This window comes from Varanus komodoensis, unplaced genomic scaffold (genome assembly GCF_004798865.1).
Source record: "Varanus komodoensis strain SLA01 unplaced genomic scaffold, ASM479886v1 scaffold10, whole genome shotgun sequence".
Taxonomy (NCBI): Eukaryota; Metazoa; Chordata; class Lepidosauria; order Squamata; family Varanidae; genus Varanus; species Varanus komodoensis.
Window position 1 is genome coordinate 30822765 of NW_025335269.1, and position 26523 is coordinate 30849287.

At 43.2% G+C, this 26523-nt stretch overlaps 1 protein-coding gene and 1 long non-coding RNA gene across 2 annotated transcripts; both read left to right on the forward strand.

Annotated features, from left to right (window-relative positions):
- The first annotated feature begins 1577 nt into the window (after positions 1 to 1577).
- LOC123017067 lies at positions 1578 to 11501 on the forward strand. The gene is made up of 3 exons (XR_006413532.1): positions 1578 to 1683; positions 3554 to 3628; positions 11428 to 11501. It is a non-coding gene; the product is annotated as an uncharacterized LOC123017067 (long non-coding RNA).
- Positions 11502 to 11612: 111 nt separating this feature from the next.
- PDIA6 (protein disulfide isomerase family A member 6) lies at positions 11613 to 26385 on the forward strand. The gene is made up of 14 exons (XM_044419153.1): positions 11613 to 11619; positions 11835 to 11978; positions 14483 to 14624; positions 17660 to 17717; positions 18582 to 18708; positions 19504 to 19607; positions 20237 to 20373; positions 21050 to 21164; positions 21573 to 21713; positions 23306 to 23390; positions 23487 to 23559; positions 23894 to 24052; positions 24465 to 24561; positions 25908 to 26385. Exons 1-14 carry the CDS (start codon positions 11613 to 11615, stop codon positions 25980 to 25982), a joined length of 1464 nt encoding a protein of 487 aa, XP_044275088.1. The 3' UTR covers positions 25983 to 26385.
- Positions 26386 to 26523: the final 138 nt, after the last annotated feature.

Here is a 26523-nt window from a genome sequence, read left to right on the forward strand (position 1 = left end):
TCATTTGTGTACTTAAGTATAAAGGTAACATACTATATATCAACAAATTAGACCAATCCCATCATCATGTTCATTATGCCTTAGGGCATTTACTCCTAGAGAAACATGGAAGAGTTACCTAGGGACTTTGAGTAGGCCCAGACAGTCTCTCCAGGCTTTTCAAGAGAGTTCCATTGAATGCTTCTGCTTCACTTCTGTCATTTGGCAGTGGCATCCAGACTATTGTGAAACAGACACACAGCAACTCCACATTTAACATTGTAGCAGAGAAAAGGAGTGTTCACTGTAAGACACCCGGAGGCCTATTGTGAAAAGCAAGAAAGAAATACTGTGAGGGAACAATCCAGTGCCTGGCAGACACTGGCTGGGGGTGACCTCATGTCATGGAAAACAGTCCTATGAATGTCCATGGTGTGCAGATGTTTGCCCAAATTTACCAGCCAGAGGACTGTGTGGTTCCCTGTCAATACTGCTCTGTGTGGGCCGAAGCAGTCCTTTCTTGACCGGTCTGCTGAGTTTCCAAGTTTGTTCCTCCCCCTTCCCCCTCTGGAGTGTATCTGCATCACTGTAACATTTCCTAACCACCCCAACCCTCAAAGGAATTTTTATTGAGTCAAACACTTTTGCCACAATTCCCCCCTTCTCCCTCTGTGCATTTACCTACTTTTCCCTTGCTCCCAAAAGTAAACAGAGAGATAGGCACTTCACTCAGTCAATGGGAATAAAACAGGTGATGATGCATGTGTTGCTAGGGAGCTGAGAGGAGCAGAGAATGGACAGCTGAGCAACCACTTCCGAAACTGCTTTTTCTATGAGACTCTTACCATATCTCCATACCAACAATGGTAATAAAATGGAAACCCCAGGCCCAAATGACTGTAGAAGCCACAGTGAAGCATGGAAACCTTAGAACAGATCATCAGTCTCTCAGAACACTAAAGGTACCATGCAGAAATGCCCCAACTGGGTCCTGATGACAGGACCAAGTAATAAGGGAAAGAAATCGCCATGGCTTCTCATAACATGAGCCTGGCCACTGGCTGGATGGTCATAGGAAAAGGTAGAGTGCCTGCTGTAACCTCAGAAAAGGTTGAGGCTGTGACTATGACTTCAAAGAAGTCTTCCAGCAGGGACTTTGCCTTCAGAGGGGTTCCTCTCCACCCTCTCAGCTAGCAGAGTTGTTTTCGCACCAAGTGAGGACCAAAGATGGAAGACCATTTTTGAGACAGGCACTATGGGGCCATTCTGAACAGAGGGAAGATGGGTGAGGCACCACTGGCTTCTCCCAAAGTCAGGTCATGAACTGATCCCTTCTTCCTCAGGAAGAGCAAGAAAACATTCAGATGGTTGAAACTGGCTATCCACATGTTCTTGAAGGTGAGGGGAGAATGCCTGCAATTCTCACCTCTTGTGCTCGTCCCTTGCTGGACTGGATACCCATAACCTTCTGCGTTTGGAAGGTTACAGGCAGCCACATAAGACAGGACCCTAAGTAAACAAGCCCATGTGGGCATCTTTCACTTTCCACCTGCTCCATGGCTAAATTAAGTAAATGGAGTAAAGGAATGGTGTTAACTCATCTCTCCCCAGCACCCCGTCCAGCAGCTGTTTTAACCAGGACAAGGATGCTTGGAGTTCAGACGTCTCATCACTTTCACTTTGGGCCTTACATGGGCAGGAGTGGTAAGTGCAAAAAGAAGGGATTCATCACACATTTTTACCTATCCAGGAAGGTATTGAGAGAGGTGAGGGATGGTTGTGTGAAGTAGTACAAGAATTGCAGTCAAAGAGAATAGCCAGGAGCATTGCTGTACTCGAGTTATAAACTTTATTCCAGAGGCCCAACTTAAAAGGATTGTGTAATAATCCATTTGCAGTGGGTGACACAATACCCTGAACAGGTTGGGATGAGGAAAATTCTTGCACAAAATTGTAATGTGAAGTGTGGTTCAACTCCAAAGCATTTATTTAGAGGTTCATTAAACAGTTTTTGGCCCATGGCATCCCAAGGGGAAGGCTTTAATGCCACTTGCCAAACGCGGTTGGTTTCTTCTTGGCACCTTTCATCCTGAGGGAATTTCACAGCCTATACAAACAATTTTTTTCAGGTGACTGAGGAAAGGCTAGAATCCTTTTAAAATATCATCAGAGGATGACATTTTAGTCAAGGACAGAAAGACAAACCTTTCCCTGAAAACATCAGGGGGCCTTAAAAGTTCACCACAGTGGCTCTCTTTCCCCAACAGTGCGGCTTTTAAAGAGAAATAAGAACATAAGAGCTAGCCCTGTCATGCTAAGGATCCATCTAATCCGGTGCCCTGTTCACAAGGTGGTGACTAGCTGCCCCCAGAAACCCTGTAAGCAGAGCATGAGGGCAAGAATGCATTCCCACCATGTTCCTCGCCAATTGGTGTACTTAGGCATACTGCCTCTCATACTGGAGGTGGCTATTAGGACTAGTAGCCATTGATAGGCTGATTCTCCCTGAATGTATCTACAGCTGTCCAAACTGGTGACCAAAACTACATTTTCTGAAAGCAAATTCCATAGTTTAGCTATGAGCTATGTATGGATATACTTCTTTTTACCAGTCCTGAATTGCCCACCAATCACCTTCATCGGATCACCCAGGGTTCTAGTATTATGAGAGAGGGAGAAATACCTCCATTTTCTCCATACCACATATTATTTACATCTCTGTCTTCTTTCTCCCTTACTTACTTTTTAAACTAAGCTAAGAAATCCCAGCTACTGTAACCTTTTGTCCTAGGGGAATTATTCCAGTCCCATATTCATTTTTGTTGCCTTTTCCTGCACTTTTAAAACTCTACAATATTCTTTTTAGGTGTAGTGACCGTGTATATCATAGGCATGTATAAAGGGAGTATGATACTGGAGGTTTTATTTTCAATTCCATTTCTAATTGTGCCTAACACAGAGTTTAAATTTTTAAACAGCTGCATAAGGGAATGACATTTTCATTGAGCTGTCCACTATCCAATCCTAAGATATCTCTCTTGTCAGCGACAGCAAGATCAGATCTCTATCCCAATGTACATTTGCTTAAATTTAAGTCCAAACTGGGAGAATAGGCATTTTGATGCCTATTCTTCCAGTTTGTAGAAATCCTTTTGGGTCTCCTCTTTGTTTTAATCACCCTAATAATGTTATATCATCAACAGACTTGGACAATTTGCTGCTTATTCATACATGGTAATTTGAAAAGCATTGGTCCCAATACAGTTCCCTGTGAGACCCACTGTTTTCATCCCTCCATTGGGGTAATCTACCATTTATTCTTACTCTCTGCTTTACTTTCTTTAACCTTTCATTTCCTTTTATTCCTTGACTGCTAAGTTTGCTCAGGGTTTTTGATGACAGACTTTGTCAAAAGCCTTTTGGGAATCTAAGTAAACATTGGGTACCAGATTATCCTGTCCACGGTTTTATTGATGCATTCAAAGAACTCTAAAGGCCACTGAGGCAGGACTTAACTTTGCAGAAGCATGAAAAATATTCTTTGTATGCTTTCTAATTTAATATTTTCTAATAGTTTCAGCCACTTTACTCAGCACCAGACATTGGTGTGTGAATGCATGGATGACCACTCAAAGAAGGACAGTTACAGGTAAGCAGCCTGTCTTTCTTCTTGGAACCCCTTTTAAAAAGTGGTGTTACATTGGCCATTCTCCAGCTGTATGTGCTAGAGGCTGACTAGAGGGACATATTACATGTTTTTCTTAGGAGATCAGCAATTTCATATTCAAGTTCTTTAAGAATTCTATGCTGGATATCATCTGGGTCTGGTGATCAACTTTCAGTTTGTCAATATGTTTGAGAACATCTTTTGTCACCACTATTTGTCTCAGTTCCTTAGACCCCTTTCCGAAATACATCAGTTCAGGCATAGGTATCTGTTCTACATTTTCAGCAGTAAAAACAGATGTAAATAATTCATTCTGTTTCTCTGCAATCTCCTTCCCTTCCTTTAGTACACCTTTAACTCAATTATAATTCAGTGATGCAACTCCCCCCCAGCTGGTTTCCTGCTTCAGATATATTTAAAGAATTACTTATGGTTGGTCATGATATTGTTAGCAATACGCTCCTGAAAATGTTTTCCCCACTCTTGTATTGACTGCTTGTACTCAGAAATTATTCCCATTAAGTTTCACAGGACAGGGTGTATGCCAAATATTTACAGGATTCCCTAAAAGAAATTTAATAGGATCACTTCTTTTTCACTCTCTTGGATAAATAAAGCAAGACTTTTGTTATCACTTTTGGATTTTGCATTTCTTCCTGCTGCCCCCAATCTAAAACCATATTGATTATACTCTGTACAAGAGATCCACCTTCTTGAAACTGTGTGGGCTGGAAAAGGTCATTGCTTACTTCTGCCGTATCTGATGATCCACCCTAAGTCTAGTTGATTGGGTTCAGAAATTGTTATGAATTCGAGAATGCCTCCTTTCAGTCCAGTATTGTTCTTTTAGTCTACAGATAAATTCAGTGCACAAAATGATTGTCCTGCAGTGGTTCAGACACTTTGATCTAGTCAAGTCTTGTGAAATCTCTGCCCCATACCCCCAAGGTGAGCTGGTAATACAGCTAACTCATTTTGTCCTTAACAACCATTCCTTCTTTTATTGGCAAAGGGATTATTGTCAAGACTGGCAGCCCAGCCATGCCCCTATCTGGACAGGATGCAGCATTCAGATTGATAATGAAAACCAGAAGGTCTGAACATATAACACGAATTCTGTCCCTCTTGTACTGGTTGTGTATATGTTTCTATGCACAATTCAAGGTGCTGGTTTATAAAGCCTGACATGACTCAGGATTGCAATTCCTGATGGCGTGCCTCTCCCAGCATGAACCTACCCATATACTACATTCATTATCTATGGCCCTCTTCCAGGTGCCTCTTACAAGGAAGGCTCAGAGGGTGTCAACAAGGGAAAGGGTCTCCTCTGTGGTGGCCCCCCAATTTAGAAATCTCCCCAGTGAGCCCTGTCTGGTATGAACATTGTTATCTTTTAGGCACCAAGTCAGTTGGTCTACTCTTCTCAGGAATTTGGCAGCATATGATTAGGATTTATTTTTTATTTCTTTATTTTAATCATGTCTCGAATTTTCCTGTTAACTTTTAGAGAGAGAATGAGAGAATCTTTGTAAGCCACCTAGAGGACTGCCTAAGGAGTGGTATAGAAGTGGAATGAATGAATGAAAGAATGAAGACGAAAATACATGGCTGGAAAGTTTGTGTGTCAGGTTTTGAAACACACACAGTTCTAATACTATTTTGCTCTTTTACTTTATTTATTCAACATATTGATGACCCACTTTCATATATTTTGTTATTGTATGCTGCCTTTCAATTCTATTCCCAAGGTGAACCAAAATAATAACATGATGATAAAAATGTCAGATCATAAAATATCATTGTTAAAAGGCCACACTATCAAAAAACCATATGAATCAGCTCCCTGTGCCCTTTGTTGTCAGCCAGGCACACGGCAGGCTGAATCAGAGTCCTTATTTCTGTTATTACTGTTTGACTAGCTCTTAAATCAACGCAAACACCACCACCTGCTGGTTGTTTTGGTGCCTTGCATAGATCTTCTGCAAAAGGCACACTACAATAAAACATCCCCCTCCATGTAACTTTTCTACAGAAAAACCCCTCTGTTTTCACAGCACTATTTACATCTTCAGACTTATTGGGTACAGAACCATGAGTGTGAGCATGGCCCTTCCCCACTCTTGGAGGCCCAGCCGCCTCCTCAGAGAAGCCTGCGGCACGGTTCTTTCCAGCAGGAAGAGGGAGGGTTGGAGTTTAGCCTTCAGAGTCCCTGCTTTGTGGTTGCAGGCCTCAGAGCTGAGGCTCCGTACCATCCTATACCCTCCCCCACGAGAGTGCTTGTTTTGGAACAGGGTCGGCTGATGGAGTTCCCATGGCCAACCTGCCACGTCCCAGAAATTACCGTTTCCACTCATTTCAGCCCTTGCTCTAGAGGTACTGAACGTCTGCCATACAAGAGATGGGTGCAGCCTGCACAACAGAACTGGCAGGGCTGTCCATTATCATGGTCGCCATCCTGATCACAACACTGCATATATGTTCTGCCCCACTGCCTCTTGTGAGGAACCCAAGGCAGCTTACATAGCCCTCCTCCACTCCATTCCCTCCTCATGACAACAACCCTGTGAGGTTGGGTGTAGAGTAAGCGCCTGGCCAAAAGTCACCCAGTGAGCATCATGGCCATGCGAGGACTACAACCCGGATCACCCAGGTCCCCGTACACAGAGCTTTTTTTGTCATAGAACGCACCAGAATGGAGTTCCGGCACCTTTTTTTTTTATGGATTTTCCAAGTTTTAAAAGTAACTTTTGAAAATTTGATGTTTGGTCCACGTGGATTTGAATCGCCCTGTCGAGCATAGCAGGTTGGTGGCGAATTCATTAAAAAGGTGCATGCGGGCTGCTTGTGTGTCGAGTCCGATGCATGCGTGCTTTGTCCGCGCTGGTTGTGATCGTGCTGCTCAGCTTGTGGTGATGCTCGGCTTGTGCTTGGTCATGTGGTCGCGCGCTGAGTGCTTACTGCGGGCGGCAACCGTTATGTTTCGTTACACAACTGACGTGTGTGGGTGTGTTTACAGTGACTGACTATGTGTGAAAGGTAAATTTCTTTATTTTAAAAAACCATTGGTGAGTTGAAAATCTTTTTTTAATTTCTAGTGTAAAAATGTGAGCCCAAATTTAAAAATGAAAAAAATTACTAATTACCTCTCAGCCACTGGTCCTGCTAATAAAAAGGCCAGAATATTAACAGATACGACGACAGAACACATAGATACTAACAGCAGGGAAAGGAGTCAAGATTTGTTGGATGAGAATTGGACAAAACTTTGAAATTTACTATGAACATTTGCCTTAAATACAATACCATATTTTTTGCTCTATAAGATGCACTTTTTTCCCCTCAAAAGTAAGGGGAAATGTCTGTGCGTCTTATAGAGCGAATGTGTGTGTGCCCAACGCCCGGGACACTGCTGGCCCGCCTGCACCACGTGGCACCACCTGGCCGGCACGTGCTCAGTGCGTCCTGCTCCGCCCCCCCCCCTCCAGCGCAGGTGAGAGCTATGCTGCTCAGGGGGAGGCGTGCGGAGGAGGAGGAGCCGCAGGCTTTAACCTGCCAGCCGCACAGAGAGACGGTGTGCTCACCCCCACCGCCCGGGAACTGCTCACCCCCACCGCCTGGGAAGACCTGCCGCCGCCGCACCACCCAGAAGACCGCCAGCACGCTGCTGGCCCCACGTGGCACCACATGGCCGGCATGCGCTCGGCGCACCCTGCTCTGCCCCCCTCCTCCGGCGCAGGTGAGAGCTCTTAATCACAGGTCAGTGTGTGTTTTCAAATGGCAACCCGTCTTTTAATGAAGCCCATGGGGAAGTGATGGGGAATGTGCCTGTGATTATCAGGAAGTTTTCCATGGATCCCTCCTTTAAAAACTAGGTGCGTCTTATGGTCAGGTGCGTCTTATAGAGCAAAAAATACGGTAAATTAAATTAATGTTAACTGAATATATAATTTTTTAAATAAAAGATTAACAAGATGTGAATTCCGGCACCTTTTTTCTTACAAAAAACGCACTACCCATATGCATATATGTGTGTGTATATATATGTGTGTGTAGTTTACATATATGTGGAACCATGGCGGGGTGAGCCCCATGTGCTGTCAGCAGAACGGGATACTGCCCTGAAGGTGTTTCCAGGCAGTGGCCAGCAAACATAAGGCTAGGGAGGCAGGAGAATGGGGTCAGTGCCTTGCACTGATGCCTTTCAGCATTCCAACCTCCTCTCCCCATCCACCAACCTGCCCTGTTCTAGAAATAAGCCTTCTTGGGGAGAGTGGGGGCAAGGATTACATGGCGCCCCAGCTCAAGGTCCGGTGACCTGGGGACTGAGCCTCTGAAGGCAGAGCCCCCAACCTCGCTCAGCCACCACTCCAAGGATACAACTGGGCCTTGAGGAGGGGGAAAGGGGGTCTGCTGGGGAAAGAGCTTGGCCCAGTGGCTTATGCCATTTCCTGTCGGCACTTCCATTCTCCTCCCTGGCCATCTAGATGAAACGCATGGTGTGAGGTGCTGCAGCAGTGGAGGTCACTGTGCCTTACTCCATGCGCTGGATGCGCATGAGCCCTCAGATTCTTGGACTGCGCTCTCAGCGATCTCCAGAAACAGCTTTCATAATACTACAAAGCCAAATCAACAAGTCTGGGGGTCCATTCCACTTGGTGGGTGTGGCCACTTCCTATTTGCGGCACTGTATGTTTCCAGTATGGGGTCCTCCATTAAAAGTGAAACAAATATTCATATTCAATATATGCATATTCAAATACATATTCAAGCTGTGGCTGAGGCTTGTTATGTTGTGTCGTTGGAGCCTAGCAAGGGTGGGTTGTGACTATGGATAACAAATCACCCACAACCCTAAAAGGGCCCAGGGGTTGTAGATGATTTGTTAACCATGCCAACAACCCCCCTCCTAAAGTTTACATGATACAAGAAACTTTTGTTGTGGCTTGAATATACAAAACGGTTGCTTGCAGGCACTCTAAACCCCAGGGATTAATTAACCCGCTATGGCATTTTCCAATTCATGAACTGGCCCACTAAGTCCTGTTACAAACTTCAGTGCCAACTTGGTGTATGGAATTACAGGTGGAGAAAAAAATCATTCATAGCTCTGGAAATTCCAAGCTGCTGAAGGAAAATGAGTCTCATTATACTGCATTCAGAAATGCCTCTTCATGCTCATGTGCTTTCATATTAGGAATTACAGGGACAGTACCACTCACTGGGTAAAAATAAGCCATGCTGCCGCTTGGTCCGAATACTGTCCTGATGAAGAGCTTCTCATCAGTCAGTATGATGGAACTAGTGTCAGTGTTCTCCAGATCCAGCATCCTGATATTAGTGATTTCACCAATGGCACATTATTATCTGTTTGCACTGAAACAACCTTGAGATGTATTTTCTCTGAGCTGATGATATGCCATCTGGCTTTTCTATGTTCCTTAGGAATGTTAATGTAGACTGTGCAGAAATGGCATTTGTCATTTAGTACAATGCTTTAAAGACGAGATATGTCTGATAAACACTGGAAAGGGCACATTACGACCAATCAAAATGAAATGAGTTCTGCACATTCAAACGAGTGCCAAGAAAAAAAAAAGTAGTTCAGAAGAATTGAATCAAATGCATAAAGTGCTAGGCTGGTGGCTTACCAAAGGCTTAAAATAGAATAAAAGTGTGTATGGTTCTCTCTTCCTCTCTCTCTCTCTCTCTCTCACACACACAAACACATCATGTGTGTTAATTGGCATGCCAGTTGCAGTTTCAACAACAGTTTTCTAACTGGCCATTTGTAGTAATTATTATTATAGGCAAAATTCTTTATTTCTACTTTTCATTTTTGTCTGACTCTACCACACTCCTCTCTGTGCATGTGTGTGTTCATGTATATTTATATATGCATCTCAGGATATTGTTTCATGCACTGGATGACGTGGACATTAATCCACAAACACTTACATGCAGGGGTAGGCAACTTCCAGGGATTCCCCTTGACCAACCAGGAGGCTGCACATTCCTGCTGCTGCCAAATTTTCCACAGCAGTGGCAACCCTTCCCCAGCCCTGCAATTTTGAAAGAAAAAACGGAATATGGAGAACTTGTGGCTTTTTCAGGGTGTCATGGTTGGAAAAGGGATTGGTATATTGTAGCAGAGGTAAGCAGAAGTTTTACCACTAACAAACACAATGCTGTTTTAGTGGTAAAATACCATGTGGTTTAACCTAGAACAGTGATTTAGAATTAAGAAACAACCTGTAGTATATAGTTTCTTATGTTTTACTGTTTTTGACTATGGCCTTCATTTTTCTAAAATCCTTCTAAACCATGTTGGCAGAATGCTAGAATTTGGTGACCTTTTGCAGCTCAACAGGCTAAAAACAAATAAATTGGAATTTGGCCCCACACAATGTGCAATGTATTTTAATGCTGCACTCGAGATTAAAATTAATGTTAACTACCTTTGTTAAATTCCAAAAATTATCGCTAAGTTTGGTTCCATTTTAAAACTAGGCTCAAAAATAATCTATTTATTATTTGATGTTATAGTTCTATTATGCTGCTGTTCTATGGTCCCTGGGATGTTTCAGGGGCTATTTGAGGTATCTGTATGCCCATGGACACTGTTTTTGGTGCTACCAGGCTGCCTGCCTCTCCTAGTTTTTATTTTATGTCTTAATCATTGCAATCTTGTGGCTGTTAGACAGAGTCTAGCTGGCCAGAGTATTCTTTGGAGAACAAGCTACGAGGTTGAAAAAGGGCTCTGATCTTGTAGCTGGGTCTCTGAGTGCAGAACAGCCAGTGCAGAAAGAACCACTTCAGCTGTGTCTGCAAGGTCACAAGAGAAACTTTGGAGAGGGGTTTCAGGGGGCTGCAGGAAGAGAGGAGGAGACAGGCACCTCAGGCACTTTCCCTTGCACTCTGATGGGGAAACATTGAGACAGCTGAAGTGTTTTACAAAGGGGATGGAGCGTGCAGGCTCTGCATAATCATCCAATGTCAGAGGGTTATGGGTATCTGATAAGCTTGCACACTAAACATCTTTAAATTAAAAAAAAATAAAGAAAACACCAATTTAGGCTCAAATAGCTCAGACCATACCTGTACTTTGTCTAGATTTTGAGCAAGTTGTTTTTCTTTTAGAAGCATCAGTTCACCCTCTTGGAAATGGGTGTTTTATGAACAGACATGGCCAATTTGATGAATGAGCAGCCATTTGATGAATGGGCAAGCTGACATTTTGTGACATGTTCTACAACACTTTCTCAAAGTTCCAAATGTGCCAATGCCCGAAGAGGTTGGAAACCCTGGGCTATAGGAATTTTCAGATCTGAGGGGAGAAACAGCAGTCTGCCTTTGGAGAGAGAAATGCCCCACTGGCAGCTTTCCCAGTCTTTACCTTTGCTGTTGGATACAGGGAAAAGAGGCAAGTCAGGGTAAGCTGTGTGTACACACAGACATGTGTGTACACATACATACACCTGTGTGTGCAATAGAAATTGCTCTTTCTGCACTGCTAGCAGCAGCAGAGGAACAATCTGTGTAACTTCCATGTGAATGAAGAGTACAAACAAGTGAAATTGGGAAGGAAGGAGAGATTTGGTAGTGGTGGTGGGGATGCCAAGGCAACCTTTGAGGAGAGCAATACAGGCTTCAGAGGGCCACAGGCTGTGTAACCCTGTAAACAAAGATTTATGTGGAAAAACAAGCAGAGCCAGTTTTCAGTAGCATATTAATGAGAGCACACCCCATAGCTTTGGATATAACTGTTATGCATTACTCTTTAGAAGCATTGGAGACGATGCACTTACAGAAACGCCTAAGCCATAGGGGAGCTCAAGTCACCTAACGCCTCCAACCAATAAGGTAGGCATAAAAGTACTGTAGATTTATACATGCACCATCAATATTTCCAGGCATCTAAGAAAGATTGTATGATCCTGCGCCAGACCCCGGTCCTCTTCCTATCGCTATGACTCGTCAGTCCGAGCCTGAAGCGCAGGCGTAAGCAGTCCCGGAAGCAGAATATCATTCCGCGCCGACTCCTCCCCTCACATCTAAGTGCTTCTCGCAGTCCCTTGGCCCGGATGAAAACTGACTCCTCCCTTTCGAACGCTCGCACGCCCGTTCCGGCTCTGATCCGTCCGGCTGCCATTGGTTATGCAAAGGAGAGAACGAGGAGTGCACCAATGAGCGGTGGCCACGGCTAGATTCGCCGAGGCATTTGGTTCTGTTGGCGGAGGGCAGGGTAGAACGGCGAGCGTCGGGGTGAAGGCGAGGAGTCGGAGGTCCCAAGGGTGCAACATGGGCGCGTTTGGCAGAAGAGCTGTTCTCCTTGGTACGTGGGGAGGGATGCTGTTGGTGGAGGAGAACAAGGCTCGTCTGTTACTAAATTGCAGGAGCAGAGCGGGTTGCTGAGGCGGGCATCGTTGCAGGTGATGGTGGGGCACTGAGGAGCTCAGGCCGATGGGGTCGGGTTCGCCCTATTTTCTAGACTGGGTGTACAATCCCGCGATCAAATGTTCAAATTTAGTTCTGGAACATGGCGGAGGTTGGGAAGCTTCCCCCTTTCTCCCCTTTTTGGAAGTGTTGCTGCATGTGGGATTAAGATGGGCGCATTTTAATACAGAAGTAATACCTGTTCCTCATTTCCTTTGCCGGCTGTGGCCGATGGAAATTGTGGTACTCAAATGTGGAGGGTCGCACGTTCTTCACTCAAGTTTTAAAAGAAAGAGACTATTTTAGCCTAGCTTTCCCTAACATTGTGTCCCTCTGGTGTATTGGAATACAATTTCCTGCATCTTCTCTAACTAGCTATGCTAGCTGGCACTATCGGGAGTTGTATCAGGCTGCTCTCATTTGGTGCTAACAGACCAGAGAGAAGCCTTATCAGAGGCATGAAGAGAAGGGCTCTGCTTCTAGATTTAATTTTTTTAAGTTCATTCCATCCTTCCTCCCAAAGAACTAAGCGTGATGTGCGGGGTTCTCTCCCCTTTCCGGTTGGATTTGTCCATGTGACCGTCTTTTATGACAGGCTCAGTGAAATTGAAAGCCAGGCAGTCAGCTTCATTGCTGATGGGGAATTTGAATCTGGGCCTAGAACATCATTAAGCTTTACACCCCACTGTTTCTTTCAGTCAGTGCTGCAATCCCTTCGTATTCTGGAACTGGAGGGCATCAAATGAAGTGAAATAGTGGGAGATTCAGGATAGAGAAAAGGAAGACCTTCTTCATGCGCCATGTAGTTAACCTGTGGAATTTCCTTCCACAAGATGTAGCTGTGGTCACCAACCTTTTATAAAACTAGCTATGGCTCCTGCACACACTGTTACATCCAGATCATAGGTAGTGTCTCTCTGAATACTGGTTGTTGGGGGCTACAAATGAGACGGGGCTGTTACCTTGTGTCATGCGTGTGAGCTTTTCATGGGCCTCTGGGTAGCCCCTGGGGTACAGCATGCTGACCTAGATAGGCACCTGTACATACACAACAGGGCTTATCTGCCGTTCTTACTTAGACTTTCTGGAAATAAAACCTGTTGAACTCAATGGAACTTGAAAACAAACCGAAGGTGATGAACTTTCACATTTGGTGCTAGTTGTCTTAAATCACTGGGAGTGGTTTCTTCTAGACCTACTAAATCAGCCACATCTTTTTAGAAGGGGGAAAGGGGTGGAAATACTTTTAACCCTAACCCTTTCTTTTCACACATGAATCATGCCCTTTTTAATCCAAAGTAGATATTGCAAGACCATGAAAAGGTATCTTAATTGTTTGGCAGATGAGTTGTAGATAGTTAACAACATGTTCAAACATGCATCAAATGTAAGGTCTCTAGCAGGAAAAGATAACTGTTCTTTCTAAAATGGCCCTTGCGTTGTTGGAATGTGTCATTAATGCAGCTTGCTGGTGGCCAATCCTATTAATTAGATTTTTCAGGAATTCTGTTCATGGAATCATCTAAATAGATGTGTTATAAAGGTGATCTTTCCAACAAAGTACTTTTATACAAATCACTTGGTATGGGTATAACATGCAGGGAATTTTCCAGGGAGTTTCCCAAACTTGCCTTAAAATAACTGCTGATAGTCTGGATGCTTTGGCTGCAACAGACTTCCTTGGGTTCATCCTTTGGAAAAACCAGCCTTTAGTATCCTAAAGGGGTTCAAGTGCTGACTGCTCTTGAATTTGACTTTTTCATCACTGTAGAGAGATTTATTGAAGACAGCAGTCATTTTAATTAAATAGAGCATCTGAGTCAAATCCTTTGGCTGGTTAACAGTCATTTTAAAATACTAGCAAAGTGTAGCATTAAAATACCATGCAACATGATAAAGCATACAAATTGTCACACTCAACACTGGAAACAGGTGACTTTTGCATTGGGTGTGACACTGATCAGACACACATGTATGCCAATTTTGAATTGAAAACGCATGGCTGAAGGAGTTTATTCTCTAGCAAGTGTGTTAAGGATTGCAGCTGTGGTTGGAGTGAATCCAGTCTGTGAGGTAGACTAGGATGAAAGTCTGTGATTGACCCAAAGCCACCCAGTGTTCATGGCTGAGTGGGAACTAGATTCCAGGTTCCCCAAGTCCCAGTTCAATTTTAACTGCAACACCGCACTGGCAGGTTTATGCTTTGAGTTCTGGGGAAAGATACTAATGGCCAAGATGTGTGTGTTACACATGCCCCTTTCAGCAGTTCTTGTCCTGTTTGGGTTGGTGGATGTTAATCAGTTTTTTCTCACTTTACCTCTTGATTCAGGTTTTCTTGGCCATAATGTAGCAAAAGTTGCTGATTGTCTTTTGAAATATCTTTAATTTTGCTTTGCATTCCAGGAACCATAAGTTGCACACTCTTCTTAGCTGTTAACAGCTTGTATTCTTCCAGTGATGATGTTATAGAGCTCACACCAACAAACTTCAACAGGGAGGTCATTCAGAGCGACAGCTTATGGCTTGTAGAGTTCTATGCTCCATGGTAAGCCTTAATAGACCAGTATTGTTTGGGCAATAATTACTACTACTGTACAGTCTGTTTGCCACCTTTTCTGAAGAGGTATTAGGTAGCCAACATCCTATAACACTTGCCTGTATCTTGGGACAAAATATCTACCTGCAGTGGTTGAAGTTATCATTAACAATGTGGTGAGGCAGGTGTGTGTGTCAGAGCCTGCTTCCATTTGTTTTCCAAAAATTTGATATATAGCAGTGGTGGTGAACCTATGGCACACATGCCACACCGGGCACGCAGACCCCTCTTTGTTGGCACATGAGCCAAATTTCTCCAGCTGTCAGATAACAGTGCACATAGCGGTCATGTGCACGCTCGGAAAGGAGTAACGGTGCCAGGTGATGATGTCACAAGCCACGACTCAGCTTTCGCATGGCCAATCAGTGCACTGCCAAGGAGATATGTGTGTGTGTATAGATATATATTTGCTTGGACTGGCTGAGTTTTAATACATTCATTTTTATTAACACAAGACTTTAGCTTTGAGTTTTCATATGAAAAATTGAAATTTAATATCAAAGATTTAGCAAAGAGATGTTCTAATTAAGAGACTGAGATTCTTTTTAATGTGGTACTGTCCCCCTGGCATATTTGAGCCAAGGTTTGAACAATTATCAGCGTGCATGCAACAGCAAAGACCACATTAATTGTGCAAAAGCACGCCAAATGCAAACTTTTACCTTTCAATAAAAAGCAGTTTGTGTATTGAAAACTCTGTTATTGTGTTTTTCTTTTAAGACACAAGATAATGTATGAGTTTTTTTTTTCTAAACTAAAACCACAGTATTCAGGTTTTATTGCAGTGTTGGCACTTTGTGATAAATAAGTGAGTTTTGGGTTGCAGTTTGGACACTTGGTCTCTAAAAGGTTCACATCGCATATATAGCATCAAGCCTATGGCTGCCAAGGGACATGGCATTCTCATTTGCAGGGCTCTATAAGTGGGCAAGTTTCTCTTTTCACACATCCCTATGTATTCTTTGTGCATATAGGTGGAAGTGTCTGCTAATTTTTTATTTGTTTGTTACATTTCTATCTACCTTCCTTCCAAGGGGGCCAAGGTAATGTGTATGATCCTGCTTATCTTTATCCTCACTAGAACCCTGTGGATATGACTAAGAGTCATAACTGGTCCAGAGTTATCCAGTGAGCTTCATGGCCAAGTTTCCCCAGTCATGGTCCTGAGCACTACTCCACTGTTTTGCATTCATTTATTAAATCATGCCCAAATCAGTAGAATTTAAGAACCCACTGTATTTAGGTCCTTTTAAGGTACGCTTATTTAGCTTGGTTTAGTGGTCCTTTAAAGTAATTTAAATGTTGACAAATGAGGTAGCCCGCTTCTTAAAATACATATTATTTATGGGTATGTGATAGGTACATGTTTACTTCAGTTTGCCTTTTTGTTTGCGTTTTGCAAATTCACACCCTTTCAAAGGCAAGGAGGAAATAGTTGGAGGCTAATATTACTTGGGGGCTGTATCAAAATTTGGGGTTTTTGGCATGTGCAAAAAACAATTTAAAAGGTGTGGCTTTTTTCGCAGGGTTTGACAAAAATGAAAGTAATACAAGTCTTGACTTGGTTCGCATGTAATGACAAGTAGGTTGCTGAATTGTAGGTGGTGGTTAGGTGCAGACATTGCAGTGTGTCTTAACTGTGACCTGCTTTGCACAACGTGACAGTTCACTAAGACTTAATTTACCCATGGGGATGTTGCATCATTTATAGTACTTGTGGGAGATCTCCTTGCTGTAAGTTGTCATACTGTATAAACCCAAGTAATAAGAGTTTTTTGAGAATTTTCTAACCCTCAAATAGCTATAAAACAACCCATGGGTTATTTAACCCCTCCTGCCTGGGTTCTCATGACATATGACAAGCCATGGAAAGTCAGGCATCTTTGTGCAGCAAGCAAAACTAGTGCTTGTGGGCTGCTGGCATGGCATAACAATCACCAAGGATAAATTAGGCCATGCACTAATACTAATACAGGCAACCCATACAAAGAACCCATGGTTTATTGTTTGGTTGTGAGCATTGGATTTTTCATGGTTAGCAACCCATGGTTAAATCATCGTTCAGGGATTTTCACCTAGCATTGACCTGTGATTCAACAACATGCCATAGTCAGCTTTGCTCAGAATTGTTGCTGTGTGTGAACCAGGTTTATGCCTCCGTCCATGACTTCAGAAGCATAGTGAGAGACTTTGTCTCTACTCTGAATTGCTCACAGAACATCTTTCCCCAAGTTGATTCTTCCTTAGCTTCTCCAGTCTTCTAGATGTTTTGGATCACAGCTCTTAGCATTCCTGATTACTATCTGTGTTGGCTGGGTCTGAGTGGAGTTGAAGACCAAAACATTTGGAAGGCAGTGGGTTGGGTTGGAAAGACAACCCAAAGGGGTTGGGTTAATTTCTTCTCTCCCTCTCAGGTTCTCTGTGATTTGTAAAGAATTTGTCTGAAAGGGAACCATCTATACACAAGGTCCGGGATTGGGAAAGTTTTAACAGTGGCCTGGACTGCTAACTTACACTCAGCCTAAGCCAGATGCATATTTTTAGGTGATCATGGATGATGCCATGTTTCTTCCTGACATAGAATCTGTCAGGAATACAGGGGATGCTGTACCAATATTAAAAAGCTGTGACAGAGTTGCATCAGTTTCATGTCTGTCAGTTATGCACCTTTTGCAAAGCCCAGTGCCGCTGTTGTGCGGAATTTATGGGATCAGGACGGACTTTGGCATACGGCCCTTCCATTTCCACAATTGAATGAACTTGGAAGGCTCTGCTAAAAACTTAAACAGGTATCAAACTATATGACATAATAGAGATCTAAAACAGAACCAGTGGTCAATCTTAAAATCTAATCGCATTCTATTAGCTTGTAGCCTTCTAGAGTGCAAAAAAGTCATATGCTGAGTACTCAAATGTTTCTAACTTCATAGAGAGGGATGTGCTTTGGAGTAAACCACATGCTTTCTCTTTCCTCTGCCTCTCAGGTGCGGCCACTGTCAAAGACTAACCCCTGAGTGGAAGAAAGCTGCAACAGCACTGAAAGTGAGTGATGCACTTGCCCAGCACTGTCTGCACTGACTGGCAGAAGTCCTCCAGGGTTTCAGGCTGGGGCCTTTCCCAGCCCTACCTGGAGACATTGTGGATTAGACATGGGACCCATGGCATGATGCGAAGCATTGCTCTGCTGCTAAACTGTTGCCTGTCTCTGTCTCGCTGGCTGTCGTTGGCTGCTTTGGTTGCAGATTTTTATTTGTCTTGAAGCTTGCCATTTCAAAATTTTGAAGTCCTAAGTGCAAATAGAATATCCAAGATGTCCCATTTGATACATAAGCTGTTAGTGTCTAGAATTGTGCTCTGTCTCATGCTCAGAATAGGTTGCACCATTTCATTAGATCAATTAAATTGTTTTTAAAATATTTCATTTAAAAATTGTTCCTACCAGAAAACCTGAGTATATTGTGAAAAACATGGGGAGTTAAGAAAAGTTTTACACACATGCAAATGAATACACATTTAATTGATGACTCAAATGAATGTTGATTGAGTACGATTTCTTTAATAAACCTTTATTATAGAATATTTTCAAATCTTAACCCTGTGCAAGCAACCACTTCAGATAGGTTAGGCTGAGAGTGACTTGTTGCTCTGTGGAAAGATGGGATATTAACAAGGATGGCCATCTCATACATCTTTATGAGTTGGCTGTCACAGCAAATGTGAGATTTTCTAGGGTGTGATTTAAAGAGAACGAATATCCTCATACCTTACTAATTTTCAATCTCACTAAGGCCAAGTTTAATGTGCATATGTTATCTCAACCAAACATCCTACATGGAAACCTCCTCCTTCAAGTTTGATTTGTTTTGTTCCTTATTGTAACTAAAGGGAGGTTTTCCTTTCTTGCAGGGTGTTGTAAAAGTAGGAGCAGTTGATGCAGATAAACATCAGTCCCTAGGTGGCCAGTATGGCGTCAAAGGATTTCCCACTATCAAAATATTTGGTGCCAACAAGAACAAAGCGGAAGATTATCAGGGTACGTTCTTTTCTCATATACAGTGTAATAGCCCGATTTGTTATGAAAAAGACAACAGTTGTAATCATTTTTGTGCATATTGAAATAGCCAAAGTTTGTCTTGCTAGCTGGTCTCTAGTGCAGAGAGCAAGCCCACAGTGTCACAACTATGAGACAGATTGGTTGCCTTTGTGGTAGCATTAATGAATGTGGAAGCACATGCTCTGGAGGCAGATGGGTTTCTCAAGTGCAGGGTTTCTAAATTTAGACTCAAACTCCAGTGCTACCAATTACTCCATTAATCCTTTTGGTAGATAACATTTCTCCTGCGCAGAGAAGCTGCTTGACTGTTTCTTTTGCTGCTGTTGAAGGTTCCTAGCCTACTTCAAGAAGTCTCCAACTTTTTTGAATCAGTAGGCACATTTGGATTTTTGACTGTGTCGGGTGTGCTCACCCAATGGCTGCCATGACATTTAGCTATAAATGAAGTGGCCAGTCACAAAACAGTCGTTTCCCAGAAGGGATGCTGGAGGAACTAAAAGGAAACTTGACTGAGAACTTGTGTCAAGGCAGAGGTAGATCTAAACGCTAAAATAACCAAAATAAAGATGGTGCTGTAGGGCAACATGCTGTCGTCCCAGTTAAAATAATAATTCTAGAAGTCTTAAAGAAATAAATAGCATTAAGAAGGGTAAGGAGCTCGGTGGGTGCCAGGAGAGGCACCTGGAAGCAGCTTGCTGCCCAGAGACAGCACTTGGAAGACCCCAGATGCTGACACATGGTGAGCCTTAATTCTGTCTTTCTCTTGCACCGCAGGGGCCAGGACGAGTGACGCCATTGTTGACGCAGCGTTGGGCGCTCTCCGGTCGCTAGTAAAAGATCGCCTTGGTGGCAGAGGGGGCTACAGCTCTGGCAAGCAGGTACTTCCAGCCAGTCATCGCCTACTGCTTTTTGCAGAGACCCAGTTTCATAAACATGTTTTCAGGCAGGGGTTTTGCCACAAAGATACTAGAAGTTAAATGGAGAATACTTGTGGGTGGGGCAGGGAGGAAATGGGATGTTAATGATAAGTTTAAAGAAAGTTTAACAGTTGGAAATAAAATGCAGATGAAGTGGAAAGAGTATGTTTTCTGCTTTAAAACTCTTCAACAGCACATGGGGCATACCTTTCAGATGCTGAGAAATCGTAGGTGGAATTGTCATTTGCGTGTGAGGAACTGATGGCTTTGTATTGTAGCAAAATGTCGAGGAGGGCACAGCAAGGGCAGAATAGTCTCACAGTGCTCTTCTGGTTAATTTTGCCATCATGGCTTGCAAGGCAAAATGTTTTCCAGAACTTACCTAACAATGGATTAGAAAGTAAAAACTGGGCAGTGGGTAAACGGGGCTCGACGTGCTCAGCTGTGTAGATTGATGTGCTGTGGGCACATGCACACACCTCTTACCGCTAATAATCAGGTCTCTATTTACATACGCCAAGTAACCTTTGCTGGATTGTGGTAAGAGAACTAAAACTTGGGGTGTTTTGTGTTTGTGATTTGAACTACAGAGCAGCCGTGAAAGTGGAGGTTCAGGCAAAAAGGATGTGATCGAGTTGACGGACGACACCTTTGATAGCAGTGTTTTGAATAGCGATGACATCTGGCTGGTAGAATTTTACGCCCCTTGGTGTGGACATTGCAAAAAGTACGTAAATGCCCCTGAATTGAAGGTGGAATTACTTTGTGTGCAACCAGGAAACAGACATTTGAAGTTATATTTTGGGCAAAGGAAATCAACTGTGTAGTCCTATACACATGTCTACTCAGAAGCAAGCCCTGTTCAGTTCATTGCAGCTTCTAGTGGAAGCTGATTCTAGAAGCTTGAGGCACTGCTGAGATGGTGGACTACACCAACCCTCCTTGTCAACGGGCAAGTAGGAAGGGCCACTGATGACTGTCTCAGCACTTTGGATAGGCTGGTATGGGAGAAGGTCATCCCTCTCATTGTTGATCATACACTGGTCTGAAGTAAAACCTGCTGTAAATCTAATAGCACGTAAACGATCAAGTTCTGTTTTCACAGTAGTAGTTTAAAATAAATTTAAAAAAAATCTTAGGTAGCTACACTGCCCTTATAGGCATGATTATTCAGAAGTGAATCCCATCATGGCACTGTTTATCTTCAAGTAAATGCCACAGGATTGCCGACTTGGTCATCTAAGAACCTACCAGTCTAAAATGATTTCTTCGTCATACCCACCCTTAACTTAAGCTCACTGTCATTGCTCAGTCATTTTCTGCAGTCGTGTTTTTTGTTAGTTTGTTTGATTGATTTGGATGGGCCTTTAAAGTGCATTCTAACAAAACTTTGCTTCCAACAGTTTAGAGCCAGAATGGGCATCAGCAGCAACAGAGGTGAAGGAACAAACCAAGGGCAAAGTTAAATTAGCTGCTGTAGATGCTACATCGAACCAGGTGCTAGCAAGCCGATACGGGGTGAGTAGATGCAATAAACAGTAATAGCAGCGTTGGACATGTAGTGTTTTCATTTCATCCAGAGGGTTCTTTCTAATGTCAAATAGGTTTTCTCTCGGTGAACATTTTAAGCACTGATTCGTGCATCTTAACTTACTGCATCTCGAAATTGACACACAGTGAGGACACACCCTGTTTCCATGTCCTGCATTAGGACATGTTTTCTTAACAAAGGGACATGTGTGCCACAGTGCCCATGTTTGCATGGCACTTCCACAATTTAGAAGACCTGGGGTCTGCAAAAGTTCAATTTCTTGCAATGCACTTAAGCTCTTCAGTTTAATTGTAAAGCTGCACACTGAATAGATGATGGTTCCTTCTGATCAGTCTGTCAGTCTGATTTGCTCCCATCTGAAACCTTCATTCCAGATCCGTGGATTCCCTACCATAAAGATCTTCCAGAAGGGAGAAGATCCTGTTGATTTTGATGGTGGAAGGACAAAATCAGATATAGTGGCTCGTGCTTTGGACCTATTCTCGGAGAATGCACCAGCACCTGAACTCCTAGAGGTATCCTTGTCCTGAAAAGCTAAACACATTCTTTCTGAGCTTCCTTTTTATCATTTAGCAGCAAAATGTTCCACTCAGTGTGCCACTCAGCCATGCCTTCTTTCAGAATATTCTCTCCCCTCCCCCTAGTTCCCCAACAGGTATGTAGCAGTCTTTGGACACTGAGCATGCTCAGTATTAGCTGTCTTGTGAGACTTTGCTCTCAGCTACATTTTTCCCTGTGATTTTTTTTTCTGTCTCTGTAAACCTTGGGACTTTCTTGGGCATGCTGATACCACCCTCTTCTTTTTCAGTAGTCCCGTTTTGCCTACAGAGCCATTAGAACTGAGCATCTGAACTGGCTATTTGTACATAGGGTAGTTCTTTGAAGAAAATCCTGGTGAAAAGTTAAGGGTGGCATCTCAGTGGATTTCTGTATTTGGACCTGGGATAGAAAATTGCATACTGCCTTCATATATTTCATGGCACTTGGCAATAAACCAACGGTACATGTACACTTTACTATATCCAGCATTGCCCCTGTAGCAGCAGGGCCCACTGCTGGTGGAAGAGGCAGCTTGTGCTTCCTAGAGCAGCTGCGGAAATGAGCCGGAAAGCTACTTTCTGGAATGGGACAACAAAGTTTCTTTGTGGCACAACATCAGTGGAAATGCACAGGCAGCATTGGATGCTGCCCTGCTCTTGTCATGTGGGTTGTGTTAACTAGGGATGTGTGGAGAATCTGTTTTAGGATGGGGTTCCATCAGATTCCTTGGGCTTGGCTTCCCGGACTCCAGTGCCCCCGAGTCCGAGTTCCTGGCAAGTTCTCCCAATGTTTGGGGGTCGCCTGCCAGGAATTGAGCCCCGTGTGCTGTGCAGGCGGTGCCTCCTTCCAGGCCTGGCACTTTCGCCAATCGGTCATGAGGGATGGCACCTGGTGTGCCCACTCGCAGCATCCCTGTTCTGCGTCCTGCAGCTGCTCTCTGGGCAGCTGCGCCTGACAGGGAAGGTTGATGGCTGCACAGCCGCCGGTCCATGGGGGTCCACGGACTTCCTCTTGGCTTGGCTCACTTTGCTGGACCAATCTGAGCACAAAGGGAGGTCAGCAGATGCCAGAGGGACAGATTTGAAAAGGATTCGTCCCAGCCCTACTATTCACATATTTGGTTTGTGTAGTAAGCAACAAAGCTTGCTGTTAAAAGGCTTTGTAACAAATTTTTCCTTGAGATGTCAAGGTGTTCTCCTTCTGACACATGCTTCTGTCGACATGTCAGAAGCACATCATGTGACTTAATTTTAACAGAAGTTGTGCATGGACTTTTTCAGAAATGGGTATTCTGCCAGCGCCTAGAACTGCTTTAACCCCTGGCTACTTGGCTTGAGGCTGACCTAGGCACTCATTATGTTGGAGCAGCTAGAGGCAAGTAGTAGCCAGAATTGCTCTGACAAGCATGCTTGCCAAGCTCCTCTCTGGCACTGCAGCAGATGAGCCAGTTGCACTAGGAAAGAACAGGCAAAGGCAGGGCAAGCTTTTGGGAAGAGTGAAATGGCAGCTTGCTGCTGTAATCTTTCAGTGATTAGTTCTGCAGTAATGAGGCATTTATTTCTCTCAGATTATTAGTGAAGATGTCCTGAAGCAAACTTGTGATGCTCACCAGCTCTGTATCATTTCTGTCTTGCCCCACATTCTTGACACAGGTAAGCAAGAAGACTAAATTTTCCCATTTATGGTCTGTCTCTAATGCTGGCATCACCCATGTTCCTTTCATTATGTATTCTCCATCTATCAAACAGGAGCTGCAGGTAGAAATTCCTACTTGGAAGTCATGTTGAAAATGGCAGACAAGTACAAAAAGAAGATGTGGGGGTAAGGACAGGTTATTTTATACTATAAAAAGGCAGATCTTTGCAGAAGATCACTTCTCTGATGCTTTTTTTTCCCACTTGTACTATGCAGAATAATGTGTCCCAATAAATGTAGAAATGCAAATATGGAGACAACAGTACTGCTACTATGGACCAGTATAGATTTAACACTAGCTTGACTGTTGACTAAGGGACACATTGTGTGCTTTGGAAATCCGCACTATTTTCTTTCCTCGTTGACATGAATAGACATGGGGAAATGCAGGAGCTCCCAAACTTGTTTGTACACCGATCTTCATGTGCAGTTGCTATGAGCTCTTTCTCTTTTTTCAAAGATGGCTGTGGACAGAGGCTGGAGCACAGTCTGATCTGGAATCTTCTTTGGGAATTGGAGGATTTGGGTACCCAGCCATGGCAGCAGTGAATGCACGAAAGATGAAGTTTGCACTGCTGAAAGGATCCTTCAGTGAGCAAGGAATCAATGAATTCCTGAGGTATATCCCCACATCTATGCGCTCTGCACCAAGGCAATTCTGATGGTCTGTCTGGAATTTCCCACCAGTTAGTTTCATGAGTGACCATGAGTTCCAGTATTATGAGAGAGGGAGAGCCATCTCCCCCATGCACTGAGTTTGACCGAAGTTGCCTGTTAGCAGTAGGGGCCAAAAGCACAACCAAACTGTACCTGGAGATAATTCTTGGGATTGCTTTATTTTTGTGTTTGTTAGGGCTCCTTTGCATTGAGTAAATCTTTCAAACGTGTCACATAACTTATTTTTCCATCACAAATGAAACAGGTGGACTATAAATGACTAGTTGAATAGCGAACTCAGTCCTGCTAGGTTACCATGGGCAGACAGTTTGCTGGTTATGAAGAAAATATGAATTTGAATCTTCTGTTTTTAGGGAACTTTCCGTCGGTCGTGGATCTACAGCACCAGTAGGTGGAGGGGCTTTTGCAAAGATTAACACCATAGAGCCATGGGATGGCAAAGATGGTGAGGTAAGGGGCACCGTTTTGATCTCTACATATGTGAGCATAAGTCATTTACATGCATACATTTTCATTTAGAGCTCATCGGGTGCTTAACAGATCTTGTCATCCGGAGAGGAACACTTCACATTAGCAATTCTGATTGGGGGGGGGGGTCTCTTCTCAGTCTGTTTAAATGTTGTAAAACTGTTAAATGTGTTTATTTCCATAAAGGATAGACAACTTGGTTTTTCAACCTTATTTACGATTTCTAGAATATTGACCCATCTGCTTTTTCTGTCATCTTCCTCATCTCTGAAAAACTTAGGCTCCAAGCTAAGTTGCATGTGCTGGGTTTTTGGTTCTTGTTTTAAAGCTTTGGACATGTTTCGCTTTGGTCTCTCTTGTTGCCACCTTTTTCCTCTATTCTATTGGAGCCCATCTAACTCTTTTGTGGTGCAGGCTGGTCTACATATTTTTCCTTCCTGTGTTCATGCAAGCTGCTCATCAGGCTTTTGACTCAGTCTGCTCTTTCTCCATGTACACTCCTGGCCTACTTTGCCTTCACATAGTCAGTAGTTCCTCTTTTTCTTTTCTTTTTCTCATTCGTGTTATATTGGCCAAATTGTAGTACTGTTTTTTTTTTTTTTGGGGGGGGTGGTTTGCTATTCAATGTGTAGTTTGACTACTTCCCTCTTTCTGTATGATACATCAACTAATTGTAATTCTACTAAATCTATAAAAAACTGTACAAAACATTTAAGGAAATCTCTAATCATGCTGCTAACTATAAATTGGTTCCTTTTACTTTCTGTTATTTTTATAAAGTGACCAAAAAGCCCTGCCACTATCAAAGCTTGTAGTCAAAATTTCAGTGAGTTCAGAACTAGATGGTGTATGCTTTTTAGTATGAAGTGAAAATATACTACCCAAGTTGCATAGGTAAATCCTAACTTGGGAGCAAATTCACTTAAGTAGTGGTGTTAGATGTATGCCGTTTATATTACTATGGATTCATCAAGGGTGTGAGGCTGGTAGATGGTAGAAAAATTGTCAGAAATGCACCACAGAAGAATTAGGTCTTCATTCTAGAATGAAGAGGTGACTGGTAACAGTGGCTCACTGAAATGTGGCTGGTCAATTTGTTGTCCTCCAGATATTTTAGACTTAATTCCCATCATTCCTTGTGATTGGTCATGCTGTCAAGGGCTGATGGGAATTGTGAACCTTGACTGTTCTTGTGACCGCTAACTTTTGAACCTAACATCCTAGCTGAAGTGCATTCTGAACTTGATCCGAAGAAATGTGTGGAAACATCAATTAATGCATCTGAATAAATACCTATTTAATTCATGCTCTGTTTAATTGTCTTATAGCTTCCAGCTGAAGAAGATATTGATCTCAGTGACATAGATCTTGATGACTGGGATAATGAGAAGGATGAATTGTGAGAACTTGAAGATCTTGTTTCTTGAGAGACTTTGGGTAGCAGCCTGATGGAACGTTGCTTTGCATCGCATGGACATACCAGGGCCTTTTTGCTGAGAGAGAGAAGCCAGCAGTCAGCTGCTGGAAATGCTGTAGTGTGTCTCTCAAGAAAAAAAAACCTCTAAAATTCTATGAATTTTTTTGTATTGAGTGAAACTGATTGTATCCTGTCCAACAGATACTCTGAGGATGACACTGATCTTTCATTGAAATATTCCTATTTTGGCTTTGTCCGGCTGGTATGTGGTGGTTGACAGTGACTTGAGGCTTTTACTGTAACTAGTTTTAAAATGCGACCTTTTCCCTCTCCCAAAAGCGAGTTGCTCGAGCCTTCGTTTCAATGAAAGAATAAAACCGTATTTTTGACACTGTGTCAGTGTTGTACAATGAAAAGCTCCCCACCTTTTGGCAAACCAGTGCAGTGTTTCAGGTCTCCGTTTGCAGGGGATGCTTAGTAGCATGGAGAACTTCCATGCTTAGGTCACTGAGTGTGCAGTCCTTTAT